Source organism: Euwallacea similis, chromosome 1 (assembly GCF_039881205.1).
Source record: "Euwallacea similis isolate ESF13 chromosome 1, ESF131.1, whole genome shotgun sequence".
Taxonomy (NCBI): Eukaryota; Metazoa; Arthropoda; class Insecta; order Coleoptera; family Curculionidae; genus Euwallacea; species Euwallacea similis.
The window spans coordinates 5201834-5217211 of NC_089609.1; the positions used below are offsets into that span (position 1 = coordinate 5201834).

At 33.3% G+C, this 15378-nt stretch overlaps 4 protein-coding genes and 1 long non-coding RNA gene across 9 annotated transcripts; 3 read left to right on the top strand and 2 right to left on the bottom strand.

Annotated features, from left to right (window-relative positions):
* Positions 1-1345: 1345 nt before the first annotated feature.
* Sting (sting) lies at positions 1346-5431 on the top strand. Its single transcript, XM_066397963.1, has 9 exons — positions 1346-1625; positions 2134-2245; positions 2667-2705; positions 2789-3072; positions 3119-3239; positions 3431-3585; positions 3720-3894; positions 3956-4066; positions 4392-5431. Exons 1-9 carry the CDS (start codon positions 1569-1571, stop codon positions 4472-4474), a joined length of 1137 nt encoding a protein of 378 aa, XP_066254060.1. The 5' UTR covers positions 1346-1568; the 3' UTR covers positions 4475-5431.
* Positions 5005-8459, bottom strand: LOC136414128 (glyceraldehyde-3-phosphate dehydrogenase 2). Its single transcript, XM_066397977.1, has 6 exons — positions 8371-8459; positions 6542-6798; positions 6251-6436; positions 5806-5965; positions 5556-5743; positions 5005-5492 (listed from the first exon to the last, which is right to left on the bottom strand). The coding sequence occupies exons 2-6, from the start codon at positions 6779-6781 to the stop codon at positions 5265-5267; spliced, it is 1002 nt and encodes a 333-aa protein (XP_066254074.1). The 5' UTR covers positions 6782-6798; positions 8371-8459; the 3' UTR covers positions 5005-5264.
* Positions 8460-8624: 165 nt separating this feature from the next.
* Positions 8625-9804, top strand: LOC136408697 (uncharacterized). 4 transcript variants are annotated; one of them, XR_010752120.1, is made up of 3 exons: positions 8625-8744; positions 9013-9173; positions 9230-9804. It is a non-coding gene; the product is annotated as an uncharacterized lncRNA (long non-coding RNA). The 4 variants fall into 4 exon arrangements; XR_010752121.1 differs by lacking the exon at positions 8625-8744 and adding an exon at positions 8883-8897 and having other exon boundaries at positions 8950-9173; XR_010752122.1 differs by lacking the exon at positions 8625-8744 and adding an exon at positions 8883-8897.
* A 349-nt stretch (positions 9805-10153) lies between these two features.
* Positions 10154-11506, bottom strand: LOC136414060 (transcription factor A, mitochondrial-like). The gene is made up of 2 exons (XM_066397857.1): positions 11278-11506; positions 10154-11226 (listed from the first exon to the last, which is right to left on the bottom strand). The coding sequence occupies exons 1-2, from the start codon at positions 11346-11348 to the stop codon at positions 10533-10535; spliced, it is 765 nt and encodes a 254-aa protein (XP_066253954.1). The 5' UTR covers positions 11349-11506; the 3' UTR covers positions 10154-10532.
* Positions 11136-15037, top strand: LOC136414034 (solute carrier family 25 member 16-like). 2 transcript variants are annotated; one of them, XM_066397836.1, is made up of 7 exons: positions 11136-11216; positions 12297-12451; positions 12506-12602; positions 12964-13115; positions 13216-13416; positions 13662-13878; positions 14071-15037. In XM_066397836.1, exons 3-7 carry the CDS (start codon positions 12521-12523, stop codon positions 14385-14387), a joined length of 969 nt encoding a protein of 322 aa, XP_066253933.1. In that variant the 5' UTR covers positions 11136-11216; positions 12297-12451; positions 12506-12520; the 3' UTR covers positions 14388-15037. The 2 variants fall into 2 exon arrangements, with proteins under 2 accessions (XP_066253933.1, XP_066253925.1); XM_066397828.1 differs by lacking the exon at positions 11136-11216 and having other exon boundaries at positions 11958-12451.
* The last annotated feature ends 341 nt before the right edge of the window (positions 15038-15378 follow it).

The window sequence follows — 15378 nt, forward strand, 5'->3', positions numbered from 1 at the left end:
TACTCTAATACTGTTAATTAGGTTAGGTTTTAATTTAAGATGAAAGAATTGTGAAGGGGCTGATGTTGCCCCTATAGGACGCCTATGTATGTCGCAACCTGGTTAGAGGTATTTTCGTCAAGTGAGAGGGTTTCGCGATCATTATCTTCATGCAATTCTGCTATTTTATGATTAACGTCTAGCCACTCTTTGTCGGTACTTGTGGGAAAGGATAGCCGCCCTTTGTCGGCGTGGATGAGACGCGCGGCCGCGCTTTGTCGGCATTTCTGGAAATGTACCGACAAAGCGTTATCAGTACCATGGTAGCGACTCAGGTGGTGTCATAAGTCAGCAATTGCTTTCTAGCCAGGGTACGACACTGTTTTAATTACCCTTAGTTTAGTATTTAAGAGCGCCCCGAATCTAGAGGGTTCTCTTTCTTTTCGAGTGGCTCACCAGAACTGTTATCCTACATTTGAATCCGTTTCTTATTCAATAAACCTTATGATTCAAAATAAAAACCCTAGACAACTATATAAAAAAACCTACATATATATATATATATATATATATATATTATCCAGGATGTTCAAGAAATGCGTGGCATGCAAAACTTTTTTTTTTTTATAGAATATCCTGTATATTATTGCATTTTTGGATTGTATGCCAAATTCAATGACTTCCATATAGTATACCCTATACATATGATTATTTACAACTTTCATATTTAACTTTTTTTTCTCAGATTAAAAGGAAAACTTCTAGGTGGGTGGTGAAAATATAACCAATGACCCTGTACATGGAGTTTTAATGAGTGCAAACAAGAGCCAATTAGGCGATTGATAAGTGCGAGAGAGACAGACTACCATTTCCCCTTTCATTGTCAACGATCGGCTACTGTCCTTGACTTACAATCCGTAATCCGAGTACGGATCGTGTCCCAAAAAGGACTTGTTTTTCAATCAATTCTATGAACCTCTTTTAGAAAAGATAAATTTTCTTGTAGCTGCGGTTTTTAGTGTTAAAAATTTTAATTTATTACTGAATGTATGCAAGTAATTTGCGTCCTTCAAACGTTCCAAGAACTACATCCACCCTTGGATTAAGGCGTACTGCTTGTGAGTTAGCGACGTCAGCCGATTATTAGCAATAGAGGGGGAAAAGTAGCCTGTCTTCCTCGCACTTATCAATCCCCTAATTGTCTTTTGCTTGCACTCACTAAAGCTCCATTTGCATAGCCGCGAAAACGGTACTTTATAATCTGTCAGCGGATTTATGTTTTGATATATAGATGTAAACAATTACTCATAATCTTAATTCTGCATTAAATTTCGTCGGTTTATTGTTCATATCTATGTATATACTCTAGTACTACCTATTTCTGTGATAAGAATGACTCACGAACCGATTAAATTACTGCTAAATAGAGCAATATCCTATATGATCATACATAGATTGTAGGTAGTAGCCGATAGTAAGTGTTTTTAACTCTCTGGAGAGATACAGGCAACACGAGCTTCTGAACTTGACCTTAACTTTTAATTCTTTATTGGTTGTTGTACTGTGTGAAAGTGCGTAAGCAGGAAAGTATGGTAAACAGTGCAATGAACAGGGCATCAATATCGGAAGTAACATCTTTGAAAAAGGTTGGTATTCATAGTATCAATATGGTACCTACTTGGGTTCCTACCTTCCCAGTAAGTTGCAGATCAGGAAATCCGAATTTTTTTTTCCTTTCACTCCCTTTCGCACCCATCTAGTATACTCCATATCATGTGGTCTATCAATTTGCTGTGAGGGCCTCCTAAAATTCTGTCAGTTTTGAGAAAAAAAAATTATTTGTTTTGTCAGGTAATCAACTTTATTGCAAGTTTGAAAAGAGTGAGGAAAAGAATGTAATAATTTCTTTATATATGGAAATTTAAGTAATGAAATCAAAGCTAAAAATCACAAGTTAATGTTCAGTTTCGAAGTGGTCTCTGCCATGGGGCCAAATGTTTCAGAACCACATTGAGATTTAGTTAAAAATATATCATTTTAAAGAAATTCATCAATCAGACCAAATTTTTTGAATTTTTAGATCTATCTACATGTGTGTATATGACTCGGTTTACAGTGCACATATAAATATTTGGTTTCTCAATTATTTTTCAGGCTTGTGTTAAAAAATATGGAGACAGATATTTCTTCCCAAAGACAATACCAAAGAACCGAGAGCATAAGGCTATAATTGCATATATTGCTATATTACTTTTGATTATTAGTGGTAAGCTCAAAACATTGTTGGCCCAGTTCTTCAAACTCCTGGCAATTTTGCCAGCAAAGTAATTTCCATGGAAATATAAAAATTGACCAATACTCTGCCTTAATCTACTTGCTTCTATAGAAATTATGTTGCTGGCAAAATCCCCAAAAATTTTAAAGAATTTGATCATAGTCATGGCAATTTTACCAAGAGATCAGTATCCATGGAAATATAGAAATAAAAACAGTATTGGTCAGTCTCTATGTTTCCACTGAATCTTTCACTGACCTTATACAAGAATAAATTTATTATTTTATATTATATCAATAATTTTTTAGTTTTTTAATTCAATTATATACATATATATATATATACATATTATATATATATATATAATTATATATATACATATATATTCAATTAACTCATGATTTTATTTTAGGTCATTTCGTGTTTTCCACTGATCCATATTCAATACCAAGTAAGTTTAATCTTTCCTTCCTGTTCAAAGAACATAATGTAAAGATATGTTAGTAAGTACTTAACTATGTATGTAATTTGCAGGCCTCTACGCTTCACTCATCATATTTTACCTACTAGTAATGGTGTTGCACCGATGGATTCTGTTTTTATTTGAGCTGGAACACAGCGTTTCAAGATACAATGGTGATAACTGGAAGATATTTAAAGCAGCCTTCTACTTTAATTATAAGATTATCGTGTTGGCTCTATTCTGCTTAGTTTATTTGATCTACTATTTGACGAAATACGGTTTCCCATCTCTGAATGATAATTGTTGGATTCTGGTCATCCCGAGTTTGTTTATCATACACATCTTATTCGATACGGTAAGTTGAAATAGAAGGTATAATAACTCTCCAGCCACATTTTTAGGAAGAATGCCCTCTCAGTGAATCATTGGCTATAGCCAAGGATAATGGGCTGAACTATGGAGCAGGGATGGCATATTCATTTTTTTATGGCTACATAAATTACATGTTGAACGAGAAAATGGGTAGGTAGGTGATACCTAGCAAATACAGCTGGGTAATATAGAAGTAAAACATCTTGAAGTTTTTAATAACAAGGAGCGATTCAATAGAATATATCTTATCGTTTTTGAATAAACTGTTTACTCGTTTTGTTATCTAAGTAATCTGCACAAAATTGAGCTTTTTAAGCTACATTAAACTCGATTATTTTCAGGTGATCCAAATAAACATTTAAAAGAAATGATGCAAGATTATGAGTCCAAAAACAATATTCGTTTTGAGGTTTATAAAATATTCCTTTTAATTCCTAAATCGCTCAAATGCTTCGAAAGCATTCAAGATGGCTCTAAAATTATGGAAATGAGAAGCGTAAGCATATTATCATAAAAATGTACAGAGTCGTTTTGTTATTGTCAATTTACTATCTTTGACGTACTAACTGACAACACCATTAGCTTATTGTAGTTCAAATTGACAGAATATTAATAATTTGGCATTCACAGACCTTACTGGAGAAGAAAATTACAGTGGCGGGAGTCAGAGAGAGAGTGTATAAACATTCTGTATATTCCATTCATGACACTTCCATGACGTACAAACCGATTTATGTGTGCGCTGAATATGCGACCCCAATAAAAACTTTCATGGAAGTTTACAAACATACAACTGCACATACAGGTTGGAAATAAATGGTTAAATACCTATGTTTATCATTAATTTTTATTTGTTTTCTTCATAGATTACTACCATCGACAGAAAAACGAGATCTTATTCCAGTTTTATTTTACTTTAAGACGAATTTTGGAACGTAACGGCATGGATGCGATGTGTGAACTTGTATTTTATGAGGGTAGGAAGATTACGTTAAGTTTTTTCTTGATCACTGACTGCCGTAAACAGGGGGTTATGCAAAACTATGTAAAGACAGTGTTATACTTCATGAATTAATTCGCGAATTAATTATCTGATTTCTTCATGAACTTCATGGGGTTTACACTGATTACTTGGAGGTACCGAAAGTTGGTTAATGCCCAAAATTTTTGGTCTATTATTAGTTTTACTGACTATCGACGATTTATTTTATTTTACATAATTTTTTGTCTACAGATGTATGCGTATGATACTTCATTGTCAGTGTAATGTCTTAATGTGAGCACACCTTTCTCTCGTTACAGATATGGATGACAAAAAGCAGTACCATGACACTGGAAGAATTTTATTGGAAAAACTTAATGAAATTAAGAAAAAAGAACGATAGCCATACCAAAAGTAAGAAGCAAATCTGCTTGAAAAATGTTATTTTGAATTTTTTTATACTGTAAAATCATTTTTTGCAAATGTGTATAAATGCATTTGTGTTGTATGTGCCTTTACTTCATTACCAATAGTGCCTTTGAGACAATAATTTAAATTATCTCTATAAGAAAAAGGTATCTGTTTTGACCGTGGACGTTCTAAATTATGTTTAAACTATAAGTTAAATACACTTATCTTCTCTATACTCAGTACCTGGTTCTATTTTGAACTTTTCCACTTTATGTGCAATTAAAAAATGATGAGCTGTGAATTAAACATAATTTTCATTTGTCTACAGGTTCTAATTGTTAAGGAAAAATTTAGTTACCGATTTATTTTGTGTTAATTATTCATAGGTAGGATCTGTTACCTATACATTTTAAAATTTAATATATTTATTAACCCAATGGATGATATCCTTATTTCTATTTCACACCACTAGGTAAATTTATTTATTAGGAAGAGGTTGCAAATGGTCATTATTACACATCATAGAGTGCGTTTAAGATTTATTTTCAAGTAAATAAATTAAATTTATAACAAAAACACAGTGTTTTACACAAAAAAATTTCTACAAAACATAGATTTACATCTACTCAGCGAATTGTTTAAACCTATACTATGAATTCCGGTTACATTAGACCTAAAGAATATTAAGTGATAATGAACTCGTGACAGGCTCTAACGACAAAATCTCTTGAAATTGTTTACTTCTTTGAAACAACTTTAGAACTTAGCCTAACGATTAATACTTAAGCATCTTTTGTTTGGATGTACTTGATCAAGTCAACGACACGGTTTGAGTATCCAAACTCGTTGTCGTACCACGAAATCAGTTTGACGAAGTTGTTGTTTAGAGAAATGCCGGCGGCAGCATCGAATACCGAACTGTGAGTGTCGCTGATGAAATCAGAAGAAACCACTTGCTCGTCGGTGTATCCCAAGATTCCTTTCAGTGGTCCTTCAGCTGCTTCCTTAATCTGAAAGAGAAAAAAGCCAGGGTACACTTAAAAGTACTTGAAAAGTCCTAGAATATACCTTACCTTAGCTTTGATGTCATCGTAAGAAGCACCCTTGGCCAACCTAGCAGTTAAGTCAACAACAGACACATTGGCGACTGGAACTCTGAAGGCCATCCCAGTCAATTTACCATTGAGGTCAGGAATGACTTTACCGACAGCTTTAGCAGCACCAGTGGAGGCAGGGATGATGTTTTGCTGAGCACCACGACCTAGAAAAAGAATAAATATTACTTGTTATTTCCGTTTTTCTAAAGAAGCGCTATGTGCGTACCATCTCTCCACAATTTTCCTGAAGGTCCATCAACGGTTTTCTGGGTGGCAGTAGTGGCATGCACAGTTGTCATCAGACCTTCAATGATCTGGAAGTTGTCATGGATGACTTTGGCCAAAGGGGCCAGACAGTTGGTGGTGCATGAAGCATTGGAGATGACCTACAACAAAAAATATACCAAAAGGGCAATAAATGTCTATGACATTGTAGATAAATCAAAACTAGGACAGAAAACAAAGTACCAAATAGATGCATTAAAAAAATATGCAACATTTCATAAGCCTGAAGAATAATAACAAATAATCGTGTTTAAGATGAACTTTAGACTCAGAAAAATTAAATTTGATCTTTGAATCGACGGTTCCAGAAAGTTATAATATACTTTTCTGTTTTGTACAAAACAATATACACATTGAAGAACAGAAACAATTTGTTATTTGCTTACCTTGTCAGCTGGGTTGTATTTATCCAGATTTACTCCCACAACATACATGGGGGCATCAGCAGAGGGTGCGGAGATGATGACCTTTTTCGCACCTCCCTCCAAATGGGCAGAAGCCTTTTCAATTGTGGTGAACACACCTGTGGATTCCACAATGTATTCGGCACCGGCTTTGCCCCATGGAATTGACTATAAACAATTGTTAAGCTTAATTAGCATGATTGTAATAATAACTATATTCAATCAATAACAAGAGTTACAAAGAACATAAATAGGAAGTGTATTCTTTATTACCTTGGGGTCTCTTTCTTGGAAAACTTGGATAGATTTACCATTGACAACCAAGTTGCCATTTTCAACGCCTACGGTGCCCTTGAAGCGTCCATGGGTGGAGTCGTATTTGAACAAATAGACCATATAATCAACGCTAATGAAAGGGTCGTTTACAGCTACAACTTCTGCGCCCTTTTCGACGGCGGCTCTGAGGACAAGACGTCCAATACGGCCGAATCCGTTGATTCCAATCTTCGACATGTTTAATAAGAGTTAAGCTAGAAATAATTTCTAAGGATAAACTTTCATCATAAGTTTGATTTGTGTAGAAAATTTTGACGATTAAAAAACGTTGCTGAAAGGAACAACGCTCCATCCATCCAATTTGGCCGGAATAGCCATGTTATAAATATCCACAGTTACATAGGTCGTACATCCTGCATTTCAAAATTCATACCTCATACAAGATACCTAACTTGAAACAGTTGTTGCATGCTTTTAGTTGGAATCATTCTTTAAGTAGTTCAAATAATTCCAGTGGAAAACAAACTTTTCTGTATGTCTCATCTGACGCTCAAAAAAACATTGAAATAGTCTCTTCAAGTAACACTGAGACAATTGTTTGATCATTATGTATCATAATGCAACATTTAAATATCTACTTATCTACCAAAAATTTTAAAAAATGACTACTTATTATAGCAACTGGTTTTAAAATGCCCTTTTCTGACCTTTCCTAATGTTCTGTTATAAAACCTGGGACATTGTGCACAGAGTGTTTCCTATCATACAGCACAAATTAAGTCAAAATAAGAAAAAAGTTACTATAAATATGTTAGTAGGTGGATTGAAAATGAGACACTTTATTCCGCAGACAGCACTTTTTATTTTCACTTTTCAACAAAAACTGAGAAAAACTCATCTGGAGCCAAGAGGCCCGAACAAAATCATCCTTTTTACTGCTCTTCCCTCTTTTCCTTAGAACCACACTCAGGCCCTTGTTTATGTTAACATCATTAATATCCGATTACACTGGGGCCATCGACCCAGTGTATTAAATCAGAAAAAAAAGAAATAGGATCGACTTATAATTCTATTGGTAAAATATTTAATTACTCTAACAAATATATGTATAGGTAAGCAATTGATTTATTTCCAAAATTCAGGGTGTTAAACCAAAATAACCCTGGTGTTTTCAAAAGGGTTCAGCAATTATTCAGAAGATTGGGTTTATGGATTCCATGGGCATCCCCCTGGTATTTCTGGATGAACTTTAGTATGTCCATAAACACTCCGCGAAATCGTAAATAGACGTTAAAGTTTTAATGAAATCAGTACAATGAGAATAAGTACTTTTTTGGATATTTAATAGGTAAAAAGAAATGTAATTTTTTATTAGTCAAAAAGCGGATAGACATTAGGCTGCAACTTATAGTTATAATCTAAAAGAAATTAAGAGTGATTATTGAGATCTTGGCTCTAACAATGATAACCACAGAAAGGTCAAAGAGGTCAACGTTATACCGGTAGATTACTATACATAACTCACACCTTTCTCACATACTTAGCTAACATTGCATAACCAGAAAAACAATAACAAAACTGAAAATGTTCATATAAAAACTAATACAACCGGTTGAAACATTTGCATTTAAAATCTATATTCCGCAGGATCCACCCAAAATTCGGCCATCCAGAACGTACGAAATACGATACGTAAGATTAGATATTACGTGACCAACTCCTTTTTTTATCAGTGTTTCTATGCTTAGCATTAATATATGTACAAGTTTGTAACATAATATCAACTTAAATAAAGGCGTTTGGAAAATAAAATCAATTTTACTTACAAAAAGCTGTGTAAGAACAGGAAAAAATTCACTCTTCGCCGGTCGGAAGGCAAGCTTTAAATGTCGTTTGAAGGGCATCTTCCAGTATAAAAAGGAAATCTTATGATCACGTGACTATTCAGGCTCCATTAATTTATCGCCTGGCAAGATCAGACTCTATCTTTGTCTTACATATGCAAAAGCGATTTAACTGTCACGGACAGCAATTGTCAGCATGTAAGTCACATGTGACTTTTCACATGTCAAGTCTAAAGTCATGTTAATGGAATATGTTAATGTTTATTCTTTTAATGTTGGTTTTCAATTTGGATATTTTAATTTAAATTAAACAGTTTTAAACTCCATATAGTGATACGTCTTCTCTATTATTTAAGGCAGGTGGAGCTTTTATATGAAAATATGTATAGTTGAATTGTTGGGGGCCTATTTATTAGGAAGAAGTATATGACTGAAGTTTTGTACCTTCTGAAGCTATTTATTTATTATATAAAATGTAACAAGATGTTCACGACTCACGACAAATCGCGGTAACTATAGGACGCAAGGAAAAGCAAATAGACTACTCTCAATGTCTTTCAGAGACAAGTCACAAATAGCACAAAACAAGGCAAAGCAACAGCACAAAAATGTTTTTCTTTTCAGCTGAATTTCCACATTTCACATATTTAACACACACACTATAAGCATGACAGATGTGGAAGCCAGAAGAGAGGCAAGGAGAAAAAGAATATTAGAAAATTCTGAGATAAGACTGCAGAGGATAACTGGTGTTGAACAGAGGAATGGAAGTTATGAGCTAGAAGGTACTTTATACATCTGATAAATTTCCTATGAGGCCTTAAGAGCCATATATTTCTAGGGTACAATGGTTTGCATGATGGAAGTGAAACTAGTATCAAAACTTCTTCTGACAGCAACTTTTCAATACAATCTAATAATGGTGCAGAATCTCATGCCTCAATCAATAAACACAGACATTTAACATCTTTAAATGAGGATGTAACCATAGTTCGTAAAACCTCTGTGATTATTCAGCACCGCATATCAATTATTATCCTTCTGGCTTTTTTAATGAATGTTTTATTATGCCTTTTTGAAAACCCTAGTAGTATGTTTTTAAATAAAATATTTGTTCCTTTGTTGTGCTTCGAAATAATAGTCCTGTCTCAACCTCAAGAAGATACTCATAATGTCCAATTTAATTTCCTATTACTTCTTCAAAATCAATCAAGGATGGGATTTGGTCATTTCTTGAAGTTTTTTTCTGTATTTAAAACTTTAGTTAGTGATCTGTTAATATATTTTTTTGTTTTTATGTGCATATTATTTTTAAAGATGTATTTTCTTCAGCTTGTTTATTGGAATATCTAAGGTTTTTTAATGTAAAAATATAAATGTTTTGTTATTTTTTCAATAAAGATTTATATTTACTTATAATCTCAGTATAAAATTGGTTGTTGTGTTAGTCAAGCTCATCCCAATTAATACATATTATTTATATCAAATGAAGTTAAAACAATTTTTCTACTAGAAACATTTGTGGCTGATCTGATGTTATAAATGAACAAATAATTGACTGCATTTAAGCAGTGTGACAATATCACGGTTGCACTGTACAGATTTGTTTCTAAAATATAATAATTATAGCCCTGTATCTTTAGAATGTGACTGGACATATAAAGTAAACACTTCTTTGCAATACTTCAAGTATAATTTTTATTAAAGTGAGAAAGGTTTATTCAAACACACTACAAATTCATACATATAAAGAATGCTATATTAGTTGGAAACAACCAAAGTAAATAGTGTTAAAATTATTTAAAAAAAAAATACATTTTGAGCTTCTTATTCTCCATAAACAAAAATTAAAACTTAAAATATTTCTGTATTTTGCCAAACAAACTATTATTATCTGTAGAATCAACACTTTTCTCCTTTGATTCACCATTGTCTACCTCTTTTATCCGACTTTTTACTTCAGAAACTGCACTGTTTAAACTGCTTTCAGGAGTTTTTAGTTGTTGAGTAGTGTTCAAATCATTTTTATGTGAACTAAATTCTTTGTTATCATAATGCGTATTATTTTGAGTAGAGGCAGTTTCTGTCCACTTTGTGCCTTCACTTGTTGAGGCAGAAGATGTAAAGTGAAGACACTCGCGTCCCTATTCTTTTTTCCTATTTTTTCCTTTGCATTTGGTTTCATTTTCAGGTTTGCTCTTTAATGAGGAAGCTCTAACAAGGAAAGACTTTCCCTTTGCTATCATTTGATCCTCCCAGCTTGCAAGATCAGCCTCATATTTTTCTTTGTTTTTTTGCCATTGAAATTGGTACTTCTGTTTTTCAAATTCAGGAAGTTTTGTCCACTTTTCTGTAATATCTTTCATTGAATCCACTAAAGATGTCCCTTGGACAAAATTCTCTTTCAAAAATATGGCAAATGCAGTAACTGGTCTTTTAGGTTTTCCCTCAGCTTTATTTTCTAGCCTCATTTTACGCTTTATTTTGTCTTTTCGTTTTTCAGCATCAATTTCCTTTAGAATTTTCTCCTGCTCAGGAGTCAACTGTGCGTTATATCTAACAAGCTTTTCATCATATTTTGCTCTCTCTTCCAAAGCAGCTAATATATATGTTTCCTTTGCGTTGACACTCAATTGAGACCATTGTTCAGAAAGAGTTTTTATTATTTCAATACTTGACAAAGATGGATTGGTTTTGATCAACGCAGGACGCTTTTCTGCTAGAAATCTAAAGTAGGCAGTCAATGGCCGTTTTGGTTTTTTAGGTATTTGTTGTGATAAAGACTTAATATCATCTTTCAGTCCCATGCATGGGACATTGAAATTTACGTAAGTCAATCTGGAATTAATAAGTTTTGTTGACTGTAAAAGGAATTGATTTGTAACTCACTTTTTGGTGAAATGAAGGTTGTTGTTTGGATTAATCCAGCCAAAAGCTTTGAAGATGCTTTGGCCAGCCATAATTTCAAGAGATTCTTTTGCTGTTAATAAAATTTGTTGAATTTAGAGAAATGAACATTCAAAGCAGAGAACGTATTTTTAAATTTAAAGTTACATCAACAAATCTTAAATGCAAAATAGAATTAAAAGTAAATAAAGTTTTTCACATTCATAAATTTGAGGTTACTGTATTGTTGCCGAGTTCACAGAAATAATACACATGGAAGCACCGATTCCCCCAAAGCTAAGGGGTAGTCAGAATAATCCCAAGCATTCGTGTGACATCAAAATGATGTCAACTGCTTGGCTATTTAATTTGGTTAAATATTTTTGACGTCAAAATGACGTCAGCGCCCTCAACACCATTTCGAAGTGTTACTCCTCCGATTCAGATGCCACATTTGACATTGACATTCGATATATTTGGCGCCAGGTTTGAATTTACGCTTAATAACGTCAGGGTAATTTAAAATTTTTATTACTAATACCTAAAATTTGACATATAAAGTAAATTCATCTCTTATCTACATTTCAAAAATATCGTGAAGCGGTAAAAAACACTCAAAATATTCCTCTTACCCACTGCAAGTGATTGTCAAGAAGTAGTCTTAACCACAAAAAAATGTTTCGTTTTGATTTTTTACTGTTGGTTTTTCAGTGGGGTTTTAATTAAGTTTTTTGGCAACAAAATGTAAGATCAAACTATTCCAAAAAATAAACTTGAACTTTGGTCTACTTGTTGCTGCTCCCCTTGGAACATAACGATCTAATAATAAAATAAAGATTTGATTATTTACGAGTGTTCTGTTGTTCACATTAGTCAATATTAAAATATGAGACTCGTGTCAGTGATATCGAAACTTTTAATTTAAACGGTTTTCCTATAAAAGTGTAACAACACCAGCAGTCAGCATTAATATATAGCTTATGGGCAATGGTTGATTAAAGCAAACTTACTATGTATTGTAGAGAAATTTCATAGCTTGCTTTTACACTGCAATAGCCACCAATGATGACACTAAGTGAAAGTTTTTACCAGTGCCGCATAAGTAGTACGTTTCTCATATTATTGAATGGACAATAGTTAAATATAGTGCAAAATTGAATGTTGATAAATATTAAAGGCAAGTATTTTATTAATAATAATTATCAATTATAAATTAACATGTTCATGTTAGGAACAAAACACAAAGATGAGTACTTTAAAAACGGAAGTTTCATCCGGAGGACAAGGATTGCAGGTTGTAATAGTTTGCAAAAATCTTGCTAGTGGAGGTAAGTAATATATGCACAGGTGAAATTGAAGGGTAGGTTTTTGTCTTTCTTGACATTTCCCTTCTCTTCTAAAAATATAGGTCTGTCCCAATCAGAAAACCATCTGAGAGATCTTTTGGGCAACTCATATTGTAGATTTGAATCCAATTTGAGGAATGTGCTCTTGAAGTGTTCTTGGACAGTTTTCTAATCATTTCAAGATACTTCAAGAATAACTTTTTCCTAATTTAACTGACTTTGTGACTTATCATTTTAACTATATCCCCATAGTATGCATTATAAAAGTGACCTATATCCTGTATGTTATAAGTTTTCTAGGACATATTGAAATAAAAATATTTACAACAAATTCATGTTTCAGGCATTGCAGGAATGGTATCAAAAACAGTAGTGGCCCCTTTAGACAGGGTGAAAATTTTGCTTCAAGCCCACAATCACCATCATACAAATCATGGGGTGTTCAGTGGATTCAAACATATAATATCAAGAGAAGGATTTTTTGCCTTGTATAAGGTATTGATAAATGAACATAATTTCAATGCTTTATAGGGATGATTGCAGGGTTGGTCGCAAATATAGAGTTTTTCATAAAAAGGAAAATATATTTTTTTAGGGTAATAATGCTCAAATGGTCCGGATATTTCCTTATGCTGCTTGTCAGTTTACATCATTTGAGATTTTCAAGAAGTACTTGGATGGAATTTTTGGAGAAAAGTCTCATATTGATAAGTTTATTGCAGGAGCAGGTGCAGGATTGACTGCAGTGTTTTTGACTTATCCTTTGGATACTATTAGAGCAAGACTAGCTTTTCAAGTAAGTGATGTCTGCAGGGATATGTAACATAAATAACTGTAAAAATAATATGACATTTCATTTAAATATGTGATGGCAATTTGAATATTGTATATGTATATTATGTATACATCCACTGCACCTAAGATAAACGACAATAATTGCGCATTTCTTCTTGACTTTGGCGAAGGTCCCGAGCGATCATTTTCTAAATTTTAAGAGAAAGATTTAAATGTAATTTCATTAATATTGAAACTTATTTTCAGATAACTGGCGAACACGTTTACACAGGTATTGTGCACACTGCAACGACAATATTTAAAGATGAAGGTGGATTTCGTGCACTCTATAGAGGTTTTACCCCTACAATAATGGGAATGGTCCCGTATGCGGGCTTATCATTTTATTGTTTCGAGTACCTGAAATACGGCTGTTTGAAGTACTTACCAGCGTGGACATCACGGCCGCGTTCCAAGAATACAGGTATGTCCTATGTAAATTTAAATCTAAAAGCAAAGAACACAAGACCATACGCAAATATTCCTTAGAAGTACTTTCTTTGCCATTCAAAGTACTCTATTTAAATACATGAAATACGGAGAGAAAATCCTAGAATAAAAATGAAAACAAAGCTTTCCATCAATGGGATAATACTGTTAAATATTTGCTTTTAAGGCGGAGTGGTTCTCACCGTTCCAGCAAAGCTTTTATGCGGTGGTTTAGCAGGAGCCATAGCACAGAGTTTCAGTTATCCCCTGGATGTCACCAGAAGACGAATGCAGCTCGCCATGATGAAACCAGAAACGCAACATTTTGGCCATGGCATGATAAAGACGTTAAAGCATATTTATTCAGACCACGGGATTATCAAAGGTTTATACAGAGGCATGTCCATTAACTATATGAGAGCCACACCAATGGTGGCTACTTCGTTTTCAACATATGAGCTCTGTAAGCAGTTTATGGGTCTGGATACAGGGGCGCCGGTGTGAATTGTCAGTTAACACGTTCGTTACATTTGAGGTTGATGATGATATTTTTGGGTTGAAGTTGAAAGAATGTAAGATTCTTATACCAAACGAATTATAAGTTACTTGAAAAGTTGAAAAATCGAAGAATTATTGATATTTTCATGCCTTTTCTAAAAAAAGGATGAGCCAATTATGTGATATTATAATGTTATACAGTTTCTTTGATTATGAAACATTTTTAAGCTGTTTTTCGAATTATTCTAAAATTAATGTGTTTTGTTTTGCACTTAAGATTACACACATACCTCTTTTTAATCATCAATCTTATGATAAAATTTCAACCACCATTACATCTTTGGTTTTCTTGAAAATAACAGTTTCTTATAATTTTACGGTTTTCTTGTGATTTTATTCTTTCCCGTGTCGTGTGCGCGCTAAATTTGGTTTCAACTTATGGCCAGGATAAACTAAAATCGAGCCATGAAAGTTAGTTTGATATAACAATCTGATAATGTAGCGACTGTGTCATGTACATTACGTAAATCTTTAAGCCATAACTTATAGCCGTCTCTCTTTGTATTCTATCCTTTGAAGGGTAGGAAAGAAAACCTCTTAATGGGGCTATTAAATAAAAGACTATAACGATCGATTTTTTTATGATAGATACTTTGTTGTTTGTATTTTTTAACCTACTTAAGATATTATAAAGAAACCAAATTGAGCTTTTCCTATAGTTAGCATAGTTTTTCTTTTTCCACTAATTTTGAGTTTTCATAAGGTTTCACATTTTGACCACTATATACAGTGCATCCCAAATTCGGATCCCAGGAATTATGGAAGCTATGAAGCCGATTAAATGAGGAAAGTTCTGGACAGGGTTTTCTATAAAAATTAAATTGTTCTAATTTCTATAATTTACAACAAAGTCCAAGAAAAAGTCTTATACCCCAGATCCCACATCAGCATGTCTGAGATTAGTTCAGTTTTTAATCGATTCTGAAAATAAATGCAT

What these genes read in the sequence shown, in the direction of transcription:
- Sting (XM_066397963.1), top strand. Translation starts at nt 1,569, where the DNA reads ATGGTAAACAGTGCAATGAACAGGGCATCAATATCGGAAGTAACATCT. An exon ending in AAGTAACATCTTTGAAAAAG is followed by an intron (nt 1,626 to 2,133) that starts GTTGGTATTCAT and finishes ATTATTTTTCAG; the next exon opens with GCTTGTGTTAAAAAATATGG. An exon ending in AAATTATGGAAATGAGAAGC is followed by an intron (nt 3,586 to 3,719) that starts GTAAGCATATTA and finishes TGGCATTCACAG; the next exon opens with ACCTTACTGGAGAAGAAAAT.
- LOC136414128 (XM_066397977.1), bottom strand. Translation starts at nt 6,781, where the DNA reads ATGTCGAAGATTGGAATCAACGGATTCGGCCGTATTGGACGTCTTGTC. An exon ending in TCCAAGAAAGAGACCCCAAG is followed by an intron (nt 6,437 to 6,541) that starts GTAATAAAGAAT and finishes AATTGTTTATAG; the next exon opens with TCAATTCCATGGGGCAAAGC. An exon ending in AATACAACCCAGCTGACAAG is followed by an intron (nt 5,966 to 6,250) that starts GTAAGCAAATAA and finishes TTTTTGTTGTAG; the next exon opens with GTCATCTCCAATGCTTCATG.
- LOC136414060 (XM_066397857.1), bottom strand. Translation starts at nt 11,348, where the DNA reads ATGGCTGGCCAAAGCATCTTCAAAGCTTTTGGCTGGATTAATCCAAAC. An exon ending in AACCTTCATTTCACCAAAAA is followed by an intron (nt 11,227 to 11,277) that starts GTGAGTTACAAA and finishes TATTAATTCCAG; the next exon opens with ATTGACTTACGTAAATTTCA.
- LOC136414034 (XM_066397836.1), top strand. Translation starts at nt 12,521, where the DNA reads ATGAGTACTTTAAAAACGGAAGTTTCATCCGGAGGACAAGGATTGCAG. An exon ending in CAAAAATCTTGCTAGTGGAG is followed by an intron (nt 12,603 to 12,963) that starts GTAAGTAATATA and finishes TTCATGTTTCAG; the next exon opens with GCATTGCAGGAATGGTATCA. An exon ending in GATTTTTTGCCTTGTATAAG is followed by an intron (nt 13,116 to 13,215) that starts GTATTGATAAAT and finishes ATATTTTTTTAG; the next exon opens with GGTAATAATGCTCAAATGGT.